The sequence below is a fragment of the Lemur catta genome, chromosome 2 (assembly GCF_020740605.2).
Source record: "Lemur catta isolate mLemCat1 chromosome 2, mLemCat1.pri, whole genome shotgun sequence".
Lineage (NCBI taxonomy): Eukaryota > Metazoa > Chordata > Mammalia > Primates > Lemuridae > Lemur > Lemur catta.
Genome location: NC_059129.1, coordinates 108,435,009 through 108,450,839, shown reverse-complemented (window position 1 = coordinate 108,450,839; position 15,831 = coordinate 108,435,009). Strand labels below are relative to the sequence as shown.

Genomic DNA, 15,831 nt, shown 5'->3' with positions numbered 1-15,831 from the left:
GATGCTGAGAGCACTGGACCACATTTGGTCCCCCAGTGGGGCTTTTGTAACTTCTCTTTGACAGTGACCGAAACTCCAGTAGCCAAAAAAAAAAAAAAAAAACAGGAATGTTGACAAATGATGGGGACGGGGTGGGGTGATGTTGAACAAAAGTAAAGTGGCCATGAAAATTCAGAATTAAAATAACGAGACAGGGTATAATAAAAATTCCTTCCGCGTAGATTTGCTAACTTAGATGCTATCGAGCTTATGTTTTTTTCAACCATGTAGTGTGGGCCACCAGCCTCCTTACACTTTCAATCAGCAGATCCTGTCCCATCCTCGAAGACAGGAGAAAACTGTAGGGAGAGCTTTCAACCAACCTGTTTTTTGAGCCTCAGCTGATCCATACAGATTTCCTTCCTTCTTCTTCCTATAGAGACAAAAAGTCCTACTAAATATTTACAAGCCAATTTATCTGCCTCTTTCTCCCTGTATAACATGAGGATCATAAAGCACTTATCTCATAGGGATGATGTAAGGATTAAATGAGACAACTGCCATGTGCTTGGAAAATCATATGAATACGTAGAATTATACATAAATTTATCTCACTTATAATAGAGGTCACAATATTTTCACCAGAAGAATATACACTAACTTTATATATTAGAAATCAGTGCTTTATTGTTTTATTTTCTCACTAGCTCATGCAGTCAGTAAAATCCTAAAGCAATTCCTCGTGACCGCATGCTGTCACTTCATCTGTTTACTATATGCTCCAGTCCAAAATTGTGGGTGTCTTTAAAAGCATTTAACACAAACGCATTACACTAAGATATGCTTTAACTTATGAATACCTACCTGAAGCTTAAAAACCAGAGATTTTACACCTTCTCTCACTTTTGTCATAAACTATTCTTCATTCTATTTGCACTAATACACACATGTATAGGTTCCAAAGTTGTTTAAAATATAAAAAAAGAAAACTTAAAAATGCTTTCCAATTTTTGTTTAGATCTAACACCTAATATTTGTTACAATAAACATGGAGTTTTGGATTCTGGAAGAGACTCAGCACCCATACGGGTAAACTTTATTTTATACCTGAGAAGACTGAGGCTTGGGGAGATGAATGACTGGGTTGCTTGATGACACAGGTGAGACCAGAACACGGGCCCCCATCCCCCAACCCCCGTTCTAATACTCCTTCCACTTTACGGGTGGGAGAAACATAGATACCTCAAAAGGAATATATAGGCTCCCGGATACTTCTTCAACAACGCTCACCCAGTTAAGTCTTTATCAAAGGTTTCTAAATGATAAGAATGTCTTATAAAGTAATACTTGATCATTTTTACTCCTACCTAACTTGTTTTTGAAATATCCATTAATGGCTCACACCTGTAATCCCAGCAATTTTGGAGGCTGAGGCAGGAGGATCACTTAGGACCAGGAGTTTGAGACCAGTCTGGGCAACACAGCAAGACCTTGTCTCTATAAAAATTTTTAAAAATTAGCTGGGTATAGCAACATATGCCTATAGTCCCAGGTATTCGGGAGACTGAGGTGGGAGGATCACCTGAGTTCAGGAGTCTGAGGTTGCAGTGAGCTGTAATCTGGCCACTGCACTCCAAGCCTGGGTGACAGAGCAAAACCCTGTCTCTAAAAATAGATAAATAAATAGAAATATCTGTTAACATTTTCTCTTGAAAGCGGTCATGCTGCTTTTCTACACATGAGTATCTGAAGAGTAGACTTTTTGGTTTTTTGATTGTTTGCAAATTTAAAATATAAAGTCACATACTTTCTAAAGACTGCATAGATCCCCATTCCAGCAACCAGCAGGACAACAAAGAGCACCAACGGGACCACCACAGTTGTAACTTTTATTCCTAAAGAAGAGGGAAAGCCACCATGTTACAACATAAATGAACAGCAACCAGATTTCATGATCTAAAACTGAATATTGATTTGAAAAGTCCTTAGCTATTTAATATATGGAGAAATAAATGCCTACATGCTAGGCATTTACTGATATTAGAAAGCAAAAGGAGAGGACTCAAAATCCTGGCTAAAGTTTGGAAAAATAAAATTTAACTCCCCCTCCCCCAAAGGCAGTTTCCAATGTTTCTCAGGGATTAACATTTACCATGAGCTTGTTGCTTGGCCCATATTAGATTCCAAAAATCAGAATCAAAGGGGAAGGTTTAAAGTTGGCCCACCCAGACAGAAACTATTTAGATAGGTAGATGATTTAAGTACAGTGTGGAGCTACTACTTTGGCTCAAGCAACCAGCTTTCCCAGACGGTGGGCAGGTTCAGACCTGTACCCTAACAGCAGCCTGGGGAGCCCGAGATTCTCGTCACCAGAGCTCTGGAGCTGTGGACTGATAGGGAATGCAGCCTCGTGACCTCAAACAGCATTTCCCCTGTGTTGCATGAAACACCACACCATGTTCTCCTCCAACTCTTTCTGCTCTAAAAAAGATGGTCACTTTACCAGCCCCTGAACTTAGGTTTGTAGAAACTATGCAAACTAAAGGAGAAATATTTGTGCTTTACCCTTATTTTCTGTGATGCCTCGGGAGAAAATAAAGGGATGACCAGAAGTAGAAAAGTGTAGTTCATCAAGAGGAGGAAAAGGAACTTAGATGGGAACAAAACTTATGTAAATAACAGCAGTGCTTATTTATAACATTGAAAATTTGGGAAAAATCTAACAACTTAAACATCCAACAGAAGGGGAATGGTCAACTAAATAAGGATATAGCCATATGAAATAATACTACCAAGATAGTAATAATTCTGTTTAACTATTTAATAACATTGGAATGCTCATAATACAATGTTAAATGAAAAATATATGCCACCGAACAGAATATATATGCTGCCGTTTTTGTCTTAAAGTTAAAAATATAATACAGTTGACTAGATACAGTGGGATGTGGTGATCCTCTATGGATGCTGGTTTATGGGTGATTTTTTTCCTTATTTATATTTTCCAATCTTTCCAAATTTTATAAAATTAATATGTAAAGTATTTTATATTCCGAAAAAATAAATGCACTTTTAATGTTCACTACTAATGTTCAAAATTCAAAAAGTATAAAAAGGTATGGAATGGGCCAGGTACAGTGGCTCATGCCTATAACCCTAGCACTCTGGGAGGCCAAGGCAGGAGGATCGCTTGAGGTCTGGAGTTTGAGACCAGCCTCAGCAAGAGTAAGATCATGTCTCTACTAAAAATAGAAAGAAATTAGCCAGACAACTAAAAACAGAAAATATTAGCCAGGCATGGTGGCACATGCCTGTAGTCCCAGCTACTTGGGAGGCCGAGGCAGGAAGATCTCTTGAGCCCAGGAGTTTGAGGTTGCTGTAAGCTAGGCTGACGCCACAGCACTCTAGATGGGACAACAGAGTGAGAATCCATCTCAAAAAAAAAAAAAAAAGGTATGTAATGGAATGTCTCCCTCCTACCTCTGTTCCTCCTCCATAGGAAGCTAAATTATGTTTCTTCACATTCTTCTAGAGATACTGGAATGAATATTCATTCTTTATTTCCCCTTTTTACACATGGTAGAGTGCTACATAGACTGTTCTATACCTTGCTTATTTTTTTTTTAGTTGTTGATATAGCTCAGAAAGCTTTCTATATTACCAACACATTTTTTTTTTTATGGCTGCGGAGTAGTCATTACATGAATGTGCTAATATGTTATTTTTCCATAAAATATTTACCTAGTGTTTGAAGGGCATGTAAGTTTGTTTCTAAACTTTTTCTACTTACAATATTGCAATGAATAGCTGTGGACATATGTCATTTTACATATGTGCAAAATACCTCTGGACCATCTCCCTCCAGCATTTACATGACAGAGAAAAATAAATTTTGTTGAAAGTTACTATGATATCAGGTGAAATGTTGGTCGCGCTTCTTATGAAACCACAAAACAATAACTGCGCTACCTCTGAGAGTTTCTTCTGAGGGGATGGGCTTTGTGATTGTCTCATCTTCTTTCTTAGTTGAAACACCAGTGTTTGGACTTGTTTTGTGCCACACCAATGAATCATTACCTGAGAGAGAAGGGATGTCGGAAAAACCACATTAGTAACAGCCATACCCAAAAGGAGATGACCAGACTTGAATAACTCACTGACTCGCCCTGGGCCCTACCTTGTGTAATTTGGCAACCAATAAGCTCCACTTTCAAGGCTATCCTCTGGTGCCATGTCTTGGGGACAACCCGCACATATCTGGCCACAATGGGAGGGATGAAATTGTTCTGCACTGTGTCCCGAAAGTTGGAGTTCCCCTGAAACACCTATGAAAGAAGTTACTTTCACCTGAAGGTCCTATTAGTTAGTTTTTAGGTCTTTATCATCCCACTCATACCTGGTTATATGAACCAAAGCAATGATTCTATCTGTTGCATTTTTGCAGACACTCTGGATATTGAAGATACAAAGCTTTGTAAACAAAGGTCAAGTTATCGAACTAAGATGGTGCTGCTAATCTGTTTTCTGCTTTAAATTTCATTTTGGATGAGGAAGCTATTAATAAAACTGCCCTTTTGCATTACTTGGCCTTGATATTTCTACATTAATCTGATGCTACTGACAAGCAAACCCAAAAGCACAAGTCTTCAGCTCTCACTTTTGCTGTCCTCTTCCTGATTCCCACTGCCACTAATAGCATCTCAACACAAATTTCCAATCCAAACATCCACCACACTTATCCCAAAACAACCATTGCAAGTTACCAACTTTCCCTTTCCAAGAAATGACAAGTATTTCATTCCTGAGTGAGAAAAGAATTAAATCACAAAGATCTCATAAGGTTTTTCTTGATATAGTTCTTACACTTGTGTGCTCAAGGAAGCACCATTGTCTTTTATTAATGATATATTTAATGTAAACACACTGATGGAAATAGAGAGAGGTCTGATATCCTACTCAGTCCCCTTCCCTCCAGAGTTCCTCTTACCTTTTCTTCATTATTCACAATTCCTTTATAGGTCCTCCACTTGGAGTTGTTATTTTTGAAGTTTATCACAAAACTCTTAACATAAAAGTTGAAATTTGACTGTGTGGATCCTGCAGTCTTAATTCCTTGTAAGAAAACATTATTTATAGATTAGTTTTTAAAATATTTTATATATAACATGTATTATAATTTCACATTTCTCCCCACCCCCACCCCCATTTAAAATCTCAAATTGTTTTACAGGCTGACTCTTATTAGTTGCATTAAGAAACCTGTTCAGGCCGGGCGCGGTGGCTCACGCCTGTAATCCTAGCACTCTGGGAGGCCGAGGAGGGAGGATCGCTTGAGGTCAGGAGTTTGAACCAGACTGAGCAAGAGTGAGACCCTGTCTCTACTAAAAAATAGAAAGAAATTAACCGGACAACTAAAAATATATATAGAAAAAATTAGCTGGGCATGGTGGCTCATGCCTGTAGTCCCAGCTACTCGGGAGGCTGAGGCAGAAGGATGGCTTGAGCCCAGGAGTTTGAGGTTGCTGGGAGCTAGGCTGACACCATGGCACTTAGCCCAGGTAACAGAGCGAGACTCTGTCTCAAAAAAAGAAAAATAACAAAAAAAAAAAAAAAAGAAAGAAACCTGTTCACAGATGAGTGATTTCATACTGACAATACACCATAACAATAAGGGTTCACTACTGAGGTATCATCTCTAATCTATACACACATATTTACAACCTGCACATAGGTTTTTTTCACAGAGACAATGTGAAGATTTGTTACATTTTTAAAATATTTCAAGTATCTGGAGGGTAGAGAGAGGGGCACCTATGTAAACAGAAAGCATAATTCTAACTGCAAGTCATGCTGCAATCATGAAACTGCGCCTGAACTTGTGTTATTTTCTGTACCTGTTATTTTCTTTTTCTCCCCCAAATCTATCTCCAGCCACTCCCGTTGTTTGTGGCTGTTGCTGCTGTCTCCCGAAGCCCATGACGGGCCTTGGTCCTGAAGTCGGGCTTGGCCAGGAGACCAGTGAATTTGTTCTCCACTCTCATTGACCCACTGCCAAGAGGAAGAAGCTCTGATTTGCCTGTCAGGTTCCAAACTCAAGGATCTGCTGCAGCCTAGGAAAAAACGCAGTAAAACCTTTCAGATATAGGCATAAAATGAAAGCAAAAAATAAAAGTACCGCATTTCATCTAGAAATATTCAGCTAATTTACTTCCACTCTCATATCAAATCAAGTGTTTAATTATCAGTTTTTTAATGGCCTTGAATTTGACTCATTTGAACCACGGTGCCTTAAGATTGTTGCTGCTTTTCTTTTTACTAGACCTCAAAGTCACATCTCCTATAAGTGATACTTCCACGTCCCCACTGTAGATTTTCTTTTCTAATCTACTAAATTAAGTCAGATTTCAACAAAGCACAATTGTCTTAAAGGTTTAAAATGTGAGTTTCTTCTCACTTTAAAGGATTTAGAATCAGAGGGAAACTCCATTCTTTCTGCATCCTTGAAAAGAACATATGTCCAGGTCCTCTGAAGATCGGTAAACTGTGCCCAACATTCATCCACAGGACTTTAACTACACCATGTAATTTATAGCCCTTATCCATTTTTCCATGGACTGTTCCTGCCCAAGACTCTGGGTATTTCAAGGCAATGACACTTTGGTTAAAAACTGTTCCAAGGCATTTCAAATGGGTATATGGTTTTGATCTTGAAACTGCTGACGCTGTTACCATTCTGTCAAAGGGATGTTTTAAAAAATGGTATGTATACCATTAAAAAAAACAAAGAAACCTTCCCCTCCATAACCATGCTGTCAGTGGTAAAAAACACCAAGAGATCAAATAAAAACCTCACTCCTGAGAGGTTTGTCATGAATCAAAAGGAACAACAAGAAACCTCTTAAAAACTCTCACTAACCTTATGGAGCATCTTCTAAAACACACCTTTACTTTCTCAGCACAGATAAGAACATGCCTGATTGATCCAAGTGACCGTCCCTGGGAGTGCCGTTGGCAGAGCCAGCCACAGGGCACACGATTAGCTGCCAGGAAAGCGGTGCGGGGAGTGGCGCGGATCTGTGCTCAGAGGCAGGCTGATAAAACAATCTTCAGAAATGCTGAAGCTGCAAACGCCATTACATTTGTGTCCTTTTTCCATTTGTTTTTCCAGTGCAGTCAAATGGCAGGTTTTGTCCTTGCTTGCTAATTGCAGTAGGGTCACTGTGCAAAATTACAGAATTTTCAGGGCCATTTTCTTTGAAAAGGAGGGAAATTAGCATAAAAAAGGGATATTCCTGGACTGTGCCATTAAAACCTAAGTCACGTAACAATGTAAGTGGTATCCCTGGAGAGTTTGGGCTCTGCTTCCCAGACAAAAGTCAGTGACAGATGATAGATGAACCAGGCGGATTCCTAGACAAAGGTGCGGCTTTCCTTGGGGCTACGGGACCCAGGTCAAGCAGTGCCTCAACACCAGAGCTCGCTTCCCACCTAAGCCATTACTTCTCTCCCAAAAAAGATGACAATTACTGAAAGTGAATCACGGTGTGTCTCCTGGAAGTATTTAGGGGAAAGAGAAGGAGGCCAAAAGCTTTTTCTCGTTGAGGCTTCTGGTTATATTAATGAAATACCTAGAGCAAAACATTTCTGGCTGATATAACCTTTTACACATTTAAGATTCTTTCTGAATTCTATCTTGGCATAAAAGGCAAAACAACACAACCAAACAAAATCTAGTTCTTCTCAGTAATTTCCACCAAAGTAGCCCCAATCACAGAGGAAAATGCACTTCTAGGATGTTTGTGGCCCAAAACAACTCTACAAGCTGGAAATTTTTTTGAAGGCTTTTATCTTTAAAAGTCAAAGAATTTTGTATTCTACCCTATAATATAACTGAGAGACGTAAACCATTTATATATAAAATAGAGACTGTTTATCTTGTGCCTTTCCCTCTTTGGGGTTAAAAATACTCAACAGGCAAGACATAATGATTAGATCTTATTGCTGTATGTCAGATATGTATCATTCTAAAAAGTGATCACAGAAATCTGCTGTGATTATGAGTCAAACCACTTAGTATTATTTCCCACTTTTCCTATTTCTTTTGTTCCTACTGTAACATAAACATTAACAGTTGACTTCACATCATTGTCCTTGTAAGTCACCGACAATGGTCAAAAAAAATATTAAGGGTGAAGGTAGAGGTACAGGAAGTATAGGAGAACAATTCTTGAACTTCCTGGTTTTCCTACAGTGCAAATCATTTAGCAGAACACAACCAATTTAACCGACTACAATTAGGATCCTGTAGTAAACTGGTTTCTTTCTATCACTGGCCACCACGCCTCCTCTGAGCATTTTGATTAAGAAGCATTTTTTAAACTTTAAATTTTGGACCAGTACTCTGTAAGTGAGTGATTTCTCAGAACCCCATTTTATTCTCAGGATACCCCGGTGAGGAGGCCTAGAGAAGTTTCCAGTTCTTTTCTGAAAGATGACCTTAGAGATCTTGAGGGGCCCCTATCTGCTTCCTGCCATGACTTCTCCAGGAATGACCCCAAACTCCAATCACTGAAGGAAGGTCAACTTTCAGGGGAAAACCAGAATCAAATCTTCTTGCAAGATTGGGGAAACAGAAATGACAGTTCCTCTGGGTTCCCCACAAGTGGTAGTGGTTGAAACAAACTTCTGAGTGAATTTAAAAAATCTCTAGGCCCTTTCTGGTCAACAAGACTGGAAATGGAATTTAATGAGAAGGCACAAATGAAGGTTACAGGGTCACTAAAGAGTTTTAAAGTTAAGAGAACTGATCTTCAGTATGAATTCCAGCCTCCCCTCTTCAGTGTCATAAATAAAACAATGTTAGATATTTCATACTTTAAATTTGGGTATATTGGTGTGACGCAATGCCTGAATCAGCACCTCCTTTTCCTCAAAGTTTAGGCTATTTTATTGTTTTCTATAACTAACATCTCATTATTTAAATATAAAATATAACATCTCATTATATAAATATAAAAGGAGGGACTCAGAATTAGGACCAAAACATTAATCTTAAATGTCTTATATAAGAACTTTAAATTTAAAGAGATATTATTTAATAAACTTCTTTGAATCTTCAAATTCCAAGTTTAATAGTAATTGTGTTCAATCCTAGACAGCTTGGGCTACCTTAATCAATTTTCTATTATCTCATGTCCTCAAATTTCTCCAAAATTATCTTCTAAAAAGAAGGTGACACCTTATATTTGAGCCCTTTCAAGGTCTCATATTACATTGACCTTTTTGAACAACAAAGAACCGTTCAGGGAAGACACTTCAGTTTGAAATAACTTAACATCAATGCAGTTTTGAATGCAAAAGAGTCCACCTAACAAAAGAGTGAAAAGCAAAGAAATTTAACGCAGATTTAGTTCTGATTCCTGGGGGGATATATGACCTCACAATTTCTAATGTTGGAAATTGTTATAAGCAAGCCTTTTAAAGATTACTTCAAAAAGTGAGTGTTGTTTGCCAAAAATGCATAATCTGAATTTAATCACCAGAGAACATTAAACCAACCCAAAATGACAGACATTCTACAAAATAACTGTTCAGTACTCTCAAAAGATAAGGAAAGACTGAGGAGTCATGACAACTAAATGCTTCATGACCTCCTATTGGATTCTACACTGGGAAAGGGACATTAGCATTTCTTTTGAATAGAGCCTCAGTTACTTTGGTCCCATAAATAAAAACTCAGAATTCCCTTACTTATAGTGAAAACTGTATGTATTAAGCAAAGTATGATACTTCTTAAAGATTTTTTTTGCCAGGTTTAGCACACATGATCTCAAAAGTCAGTATATATATAATTTATCCAAAAAATCATATAAGTTTAAAAGTGAGATTCATGTTTAAAAATACCTTTAAACACTTATTTCTTTCCTTAAAAAACTTAACATATTTTCTAATGTAGAGTTGTTATACTTAACTTTGTCAACTTTTGTTTTCTGATGGTTTCAAGGATATTTTGAAAAAAAGAGTCAGTATCTTCACTCAGCCATACATATATAAATACATTCTTCTAATTGATGCTTGAATTTGGAAGAGCAGCCGTACTTATAATACATGACAAACAGAAGAATAATAATCCCATCTTGTCATTAGTAGGTCTTATAACAGCACTGAGATCAAGTGCATATTTTGCCTGATTACTGTGAAAGTTGGTGTGGGTGCTCACATTTGTTTATAGTGCATTTTGTTACCAAAAACATAGATTCTAAAAATGCCCAAAGTATACAAACCAAACATTTAAAACAAAATTGACATAAGGGTGAATCATTAAAAATTAACTGCATAATGATGAAAAGTGTACAACTTCAGCATATTCACAATGGTTAACGTAATCACATTCCAAGTATGTCCACTCTTGGCAGAGCTTACAGATACTAATGCCAGAAAACATTATTCTTTTTCAAAACATTAACTTCATATTCAAAATTCTCATAGTTTTGACTCTTAAAATTATTTGGCAGTGGGTTTTAACAATTAGTTGATTAATGAAAATTATCAAGCTGGATAACCAAAACTATTCCCGTTTCAGCCACACACATAATTGTTAGAAAGCACCGTACATCGGGATTACAGGAGGTATCCAGAACATGCATTCCCCTTCACCGCTGGCCCAAGCAACATAGCTGTGGATCCTTGGGACCCTGCAAGGGCACTAGGGCCCTCTCTCCACAGTCATGCCAGGTCCTGTGGCCACACCAGCTTGCAAAGGTGCCACCCACCTTTCCTCCCTCCCAGGGAGCTGGGCAGCAGCCACCCAGGAACCCCCACTCTCTAAGCTCCAGCTACAGGAAGACAAAGCACTTCTGCCTCCTCCTCCTCCTGCCATGCTCAGGGAGGTTCAAACTGACCAGGGAACTGTTTTAACCAAGCTAAAATGTAGGTCTGGTTAGTGTTCTTGGTCAAATGAAATCTTTAAAGTAGCCACAAAAGAGAAATTCTGCTCATCATTAAATAGCTTAGCTTAAGAACATCCCCTATCAAAAATATTACCTACTCCTTGTGTTTTAGACAAAATTGCTGCATAATGTAATAATGGGCAAATCTATCCAAGTTACCCCAAGGGTTTACATGAAGTTTCCCTCTACAAATCTTCCCAGGCTATAGTGTTAATTAACACAGCACTTGCCCTTCTCCCCAGATACCAAAATTGTTAACGTTCACAGAAACCTTGATCTCTTTTCTTATGGTGCTGATCTAAAGGGCTGGTGAAGTGAAGATAGAAGCACAGGTCTGGGGTTCAGTATTCAAATCTCCCAACCTCACAATCAGTTTCTTCCCCTTTGGTACCGTAATAGTTGTTGGAGCAAGTGACTGAGGCAAAAATCTCAATCAATGGAGGTTTATTAAGCCAAAGTTGAGGACATGCCTGGGGAAAAACGAGTGGCAGACAAGCTGTGGCTGTCTTTTCCAAAGGGGAAGTTGGAACGTTTAGCATTTTGAGGACATACAGAGAGATGGAAAAAGGCAGAGGGGGGTGGTGATGAGACAAAGTGGTTACTTTCTCCTGAGGCCCAGGAAATCTACATTTTAGATACAATAAGGGGCATGGTAGGAGGGCAAAAGGGAGTGAAAGAAGCATCAGTTATGCAGATGTCCCTGGGTAGGTGGAAGAATGTTTGATTCTCTGTCTCCAGTTCTGTTACCTGTAAAGATGAACTTGTAATTCATTCTTAGTGTGAAATTGAACAGGCTTTAGTTTTAGGTGTTAGACATAATTACAGTTTGCATGTCTTTGTTTATGGGAGGTCAGCAAGGAATCTCTTTAATAAGAAGTTTGTGGGTCTAGTTCTTCACAGGTGCCTGAGGCCTTTAACTTCTCCATTGCATAAAGGGGGCGGGGGTGTTGAGATTTTGATTTTCTTTTTACATAGTCTTTTCACAAACAGTGTGATTGGGATAAGTCCCTGGATAATTCTTGGAAATCATCGTGCCACTATACTGATAGGTTGCTAGGTTCCCGTAACCATCACCTGATAAAGAAAAAAGGATGAAAGAAGTACTTGCAATTAATTCTCACTGAGGATTCAGAGTCTAGTACAATCCCCAAATTCTGTATTTTATTCCCTTTAGGGAGAGAAGGAAAAGCTAAAAAATGATTGAATTATTAAATAGTATCTGTTGTTTCAAGTTATTTCATCTGTTTCCCGGTTTAATCTTCTGAACAATGTTGATGAAAATGTTTCACATATTAGAGTGGAAAGCCCTTAGGAAACACATCATTTAATCATATTACTTTTTCTAATCATCTATCTATCCACCCATCCAAACTTGCACAGTAAGCCCTGCACTGATTTGCCAAACTGACCCAAAAGTCAATGCCATATTAATAATTCACATGGAGAAAATAATATTACCCACTTTAGAAGGTTGTTGTGCTGATTAAATGAGATAATATATAGAAAATGCTCCTGCTAGACTCAGGCTTATGCTGAGGACTTTGTTTAGGTACAAGCCCTTTAGCTGGGGACTGAGCGTAACAGTCACTTGACATTCATGTCTTAGTTACTGACAGTCACAAATTCAAAGGTTCCTGATCAACTTAGGATATACCATCAGAAAATGTCAAGGATCTACTGTATTGAGTGCTTTCCACAACCAGGCATGGTATTAACAGTTGGAGACACACAAAAGCAGCAAGGCTGTCTCACAAAACTCAGAGTGAAAGGGCAAGAGAGTCACACTTTCAAATAACTATAACTCTAGGTGCTATGTGTTACATCAGGAATCTAAACAAAATCCTGAGGAGAAAGGCAAGAGAAAATCTGTTTCAGAGAATTATGAGCACTTCACCAAAAACAAGAAATCAATAATCTGAAGATTTTTATGAATAAAAAGTTCATCGATTAACTTATAAGTTGCTGTAGTTGATTTTCGAGTGACCAAGTTAATCACACAAACACCTAAATGGCAGGGACAACTGGATGGGCTACAAGGAGAGCGGGCACAGGCGGCAGTCGGATGCAGAATGCCTGTGCTTGGTAGGTCTGGCTTCACATAAACAAAGCAGGTATTTCTGGCCTCAGCTGGAGGGGCAGAAGCAGAAATCTGCTGAAGCAGGAACTCTCTGAGGTAGTAAAAGAAGGCCTCTCCACCCCACATCCTCGCATGGAGAAGCCTCAACCTGGGAACAAGGGGAATCTGAAGAGTGAAAAGCAGTCCTCTTCCTTCCCAGGCTCTTCCCCAGTTAGTGTTGGATTCACGCGGAGTGTTCCTTTATTCCACGTCCTTCCTGCCCTGAAGCATCCAGCCCAAATGGTAACAGTGGTCCAAAAAAAATACGGTAGAACTCCAGAATCGACCCCATCTCAGCAGCCAAGGCCCAGGGTAAGGATCTGCCCATTATCCAGAAACTCCCACAAGACTCCTGGCAGCCCCTGCCACGGGGCTGGTGGGGAAAGTAGAGTTGGCTTTAAGCAATGGGAAGGAATGCCAGGGAGAAATGTCCCTGGATCACCAAGATAAAACTGCCATGCAACTTGAGACCTAGGTAGAAGCAGCTGGATAATTTATATGGTAGGCAATAAGGACCCACAGAAGTTTTTGAGCAGGGAGATAATGAAAGAAGTATTTGAAAAAGGTGATCAAATATAAATATAAAGAATCCTCTCCAAGACACCAAGAAATTGCCTGGTCAAACATTTAAATGTCTCTTTTCTTAGTACTATAAAATTCTCCTTAATAAAGAAGAGAAAGAAAAAACCTTTTTCCAGAAAACACAGCTAAATATAAAATGAGGAGCAATTATGTAAATCAACCTACATGTGATTATTGTATTCTAAATTTTATTTTTTAAAAAGTGATATGTCAGGCCAGGCTAGGTGGCTCATGCTTGTGATCTTAGCACTCTGGGAGGCCGAGGCGGCAGGATTGCTTCAGGTCAGGAGTTCGAGACCAGCCTGAGCAAGAGCTCTACTGGTGGTGGCACACACCTGTAGTCCCAGCTACTCGGGAGGCTGAGGCAGGAGGATCGTTTGAGCCCAGGAGTCTGAGGTTGCAGTGAGCTATGATGATGCCACTGCATTTTATCTGGGTGACAGAGCAAGACTCTGTCTCAAAAAAAAAATTAAAATTAAAAAGTGACATGTCACCACAAAGGAAAATCCCAGGGTGTCACTTTTATTCAATCCTGTAATTAAACTTCTTTCCAACCACTTTACTCCAAAGCCCAAGAGGAAGCTTATTTCACCCAGTGATGCTGGCATAATGCGCGCAGGTTCAAGTCTTCAACATTCCCATCATTATTTTGCCTGGGGATCTGTGCCTAATTGGGAAAATTTCCCTTTTCTATTAACTATCAGAACAAAACCCCATTAGTCTTTGTTCTGCCAAGGAACCTGAACCGCAAAGGAACTGCTGAGTCCTAATTTATTAAAAAGCAAACTGTCATCAGAAATTGTAATTTCACTCTTGCCTATGGAAGTAAACTATTTATGGAGTTTTCTGTGGCAAGCGCTAATAGAATAAGTTTATTCCATGGCTATTAACTACATCAGGAATTTTTGCCTTATTATTTTCCACAGTTTTGATGACTTCAAAAGACTAGGTAGACATATGCCAAAGGGGAAAATGAAAAACTGCTAGGGAGAGAAACTGCCTGCAATATCATGTATTGAATAAGGCAGATGCATGCAAATGAAAAACAATAGAGAAGCACTATTCCCATGACCTCATCCTGACACTCAGGTAGCCTGACTCTCTAATAAAGAATCACTGGCAAGAAAGAAGACAAAAGTTATTATAAAATCTATCAATGCATGTTCTGTATGTTGTGTATGGATGTCAATATTCTGGTTGTGATATCATACTACATATAGTTTTGCAAGGTGTTATCCTTGGGGGAACTAGGCAAAAGGCAATGATGTCTCTCTGTATTGGTTCTTACAATTGCATGTAATCTACAATTATCCCAAAATAAAAAGTTAAAATAAAAAATTTTCAAAAAAAGATTTGTCAGTCCAGTTAAGTTTGGCTGGCTGGGAATGGAAGTGAGGGGCTTTTATTAATACTTTATATTTTATACTTTTCTTTACTATTTGGATTTTGTTGTCCTATTTTTTTATTCAAACATTTTTAATTTAATAAAGCATTTATGCAAATTTGCATTTCAAAGACTGATAAGGAATGACCAATAAAGGAGGCCAATGTTATTCTAAAACCTATCTGTACCAAGCCCATTGTCCGAATTTCTCACATTTGTTTAAGAAGCATGGGGTGCTATGTCTTAGGGGGCTCATGATATATGCCCCCATTTACAGGTGAGAAAACAAAATGCATATTGACTTTCCTTAAGGCTGGTGGATTCCCCCAGACTATAATTCCCAAAATGTTCTAGCTATAGCTGTAGGGCTTTGAAAATAGTTTTGTCTCATCTCTATTTATGACACGTGTATTTGTGTTTAATCTTGAAAACCACCCAACTCCTGCCCCATCTGACTCTCCCTTTAAATACTTTTAAAACATTCTTCTATTAAAAAGAACAGCTCCTTAATAAGATGTAACTGACTCTGGCACGGTCATCAATAGATGGTAAAACACTGGGCAGGAGGTTAATGAAGAACTTCAGTATGAAGGATCAGGCTTGTCACCATCTAAACTCTTTGATGGATCTGAGCGTCACCACAAGTGAGAGAGCCAGATAGTGTATGTCTCCTGATGGGACAAAGTGTGCTCTACACACCACACCTGTGAAATACTCTTGCCAAAAAGCAAAACATGTGAATCAGTATAATTTATCTTGAATTCAAGTCTTTAGGGCTGACTTCCAGTCTATGGGAAATGCACGGGATAGAGGCACAATTT

General features: G+C 38.7%; 1 protein-coding gene across 1 annotated transcript in view; it reads right to left on the bottom strand.

Moving 5' to 3' along the window:
- Nucleotides 1-15,831, bottom strand: part of DCBLD1 (discoidin, CUB and LCCL domain containing 1) — a 38,735-nt gene that overhangs the window by 5,634 nt on the left and 17,270 nt on the right. The window contains exons 2-7 of the mRNA XM_045542242.1: nucleotides 5,874-6,089; nucleotides 4,967-5,091; nucleotides 4,157-4,304; nucleotides 3,949-4,056; nucleotides 1,787-1,874; nucleotides 363-412 (exon numbers count right to left, since the gene is read on the bottom strand). Of these exons, the coding sequence (XP_045398198.1) occupies nucleotides 363-412; nucleotides 1,787-1,874; nucleotides 3,949-4,056; nucleotides 4,157-4,304; nucleotides 4,967-5,091; nucleotides 5,874-6,089 (735 nt within the window). The remainder of the gene's footprint in view (nucleotides 1-362; nucleotides 413-1,786; nucleotides 1,875-3,948; nucleotides 4,057-4,156; nucleotides 4,305-4,966; nucleotides 5,092-5,873; nucleotides 6,090-15,831) is intronic.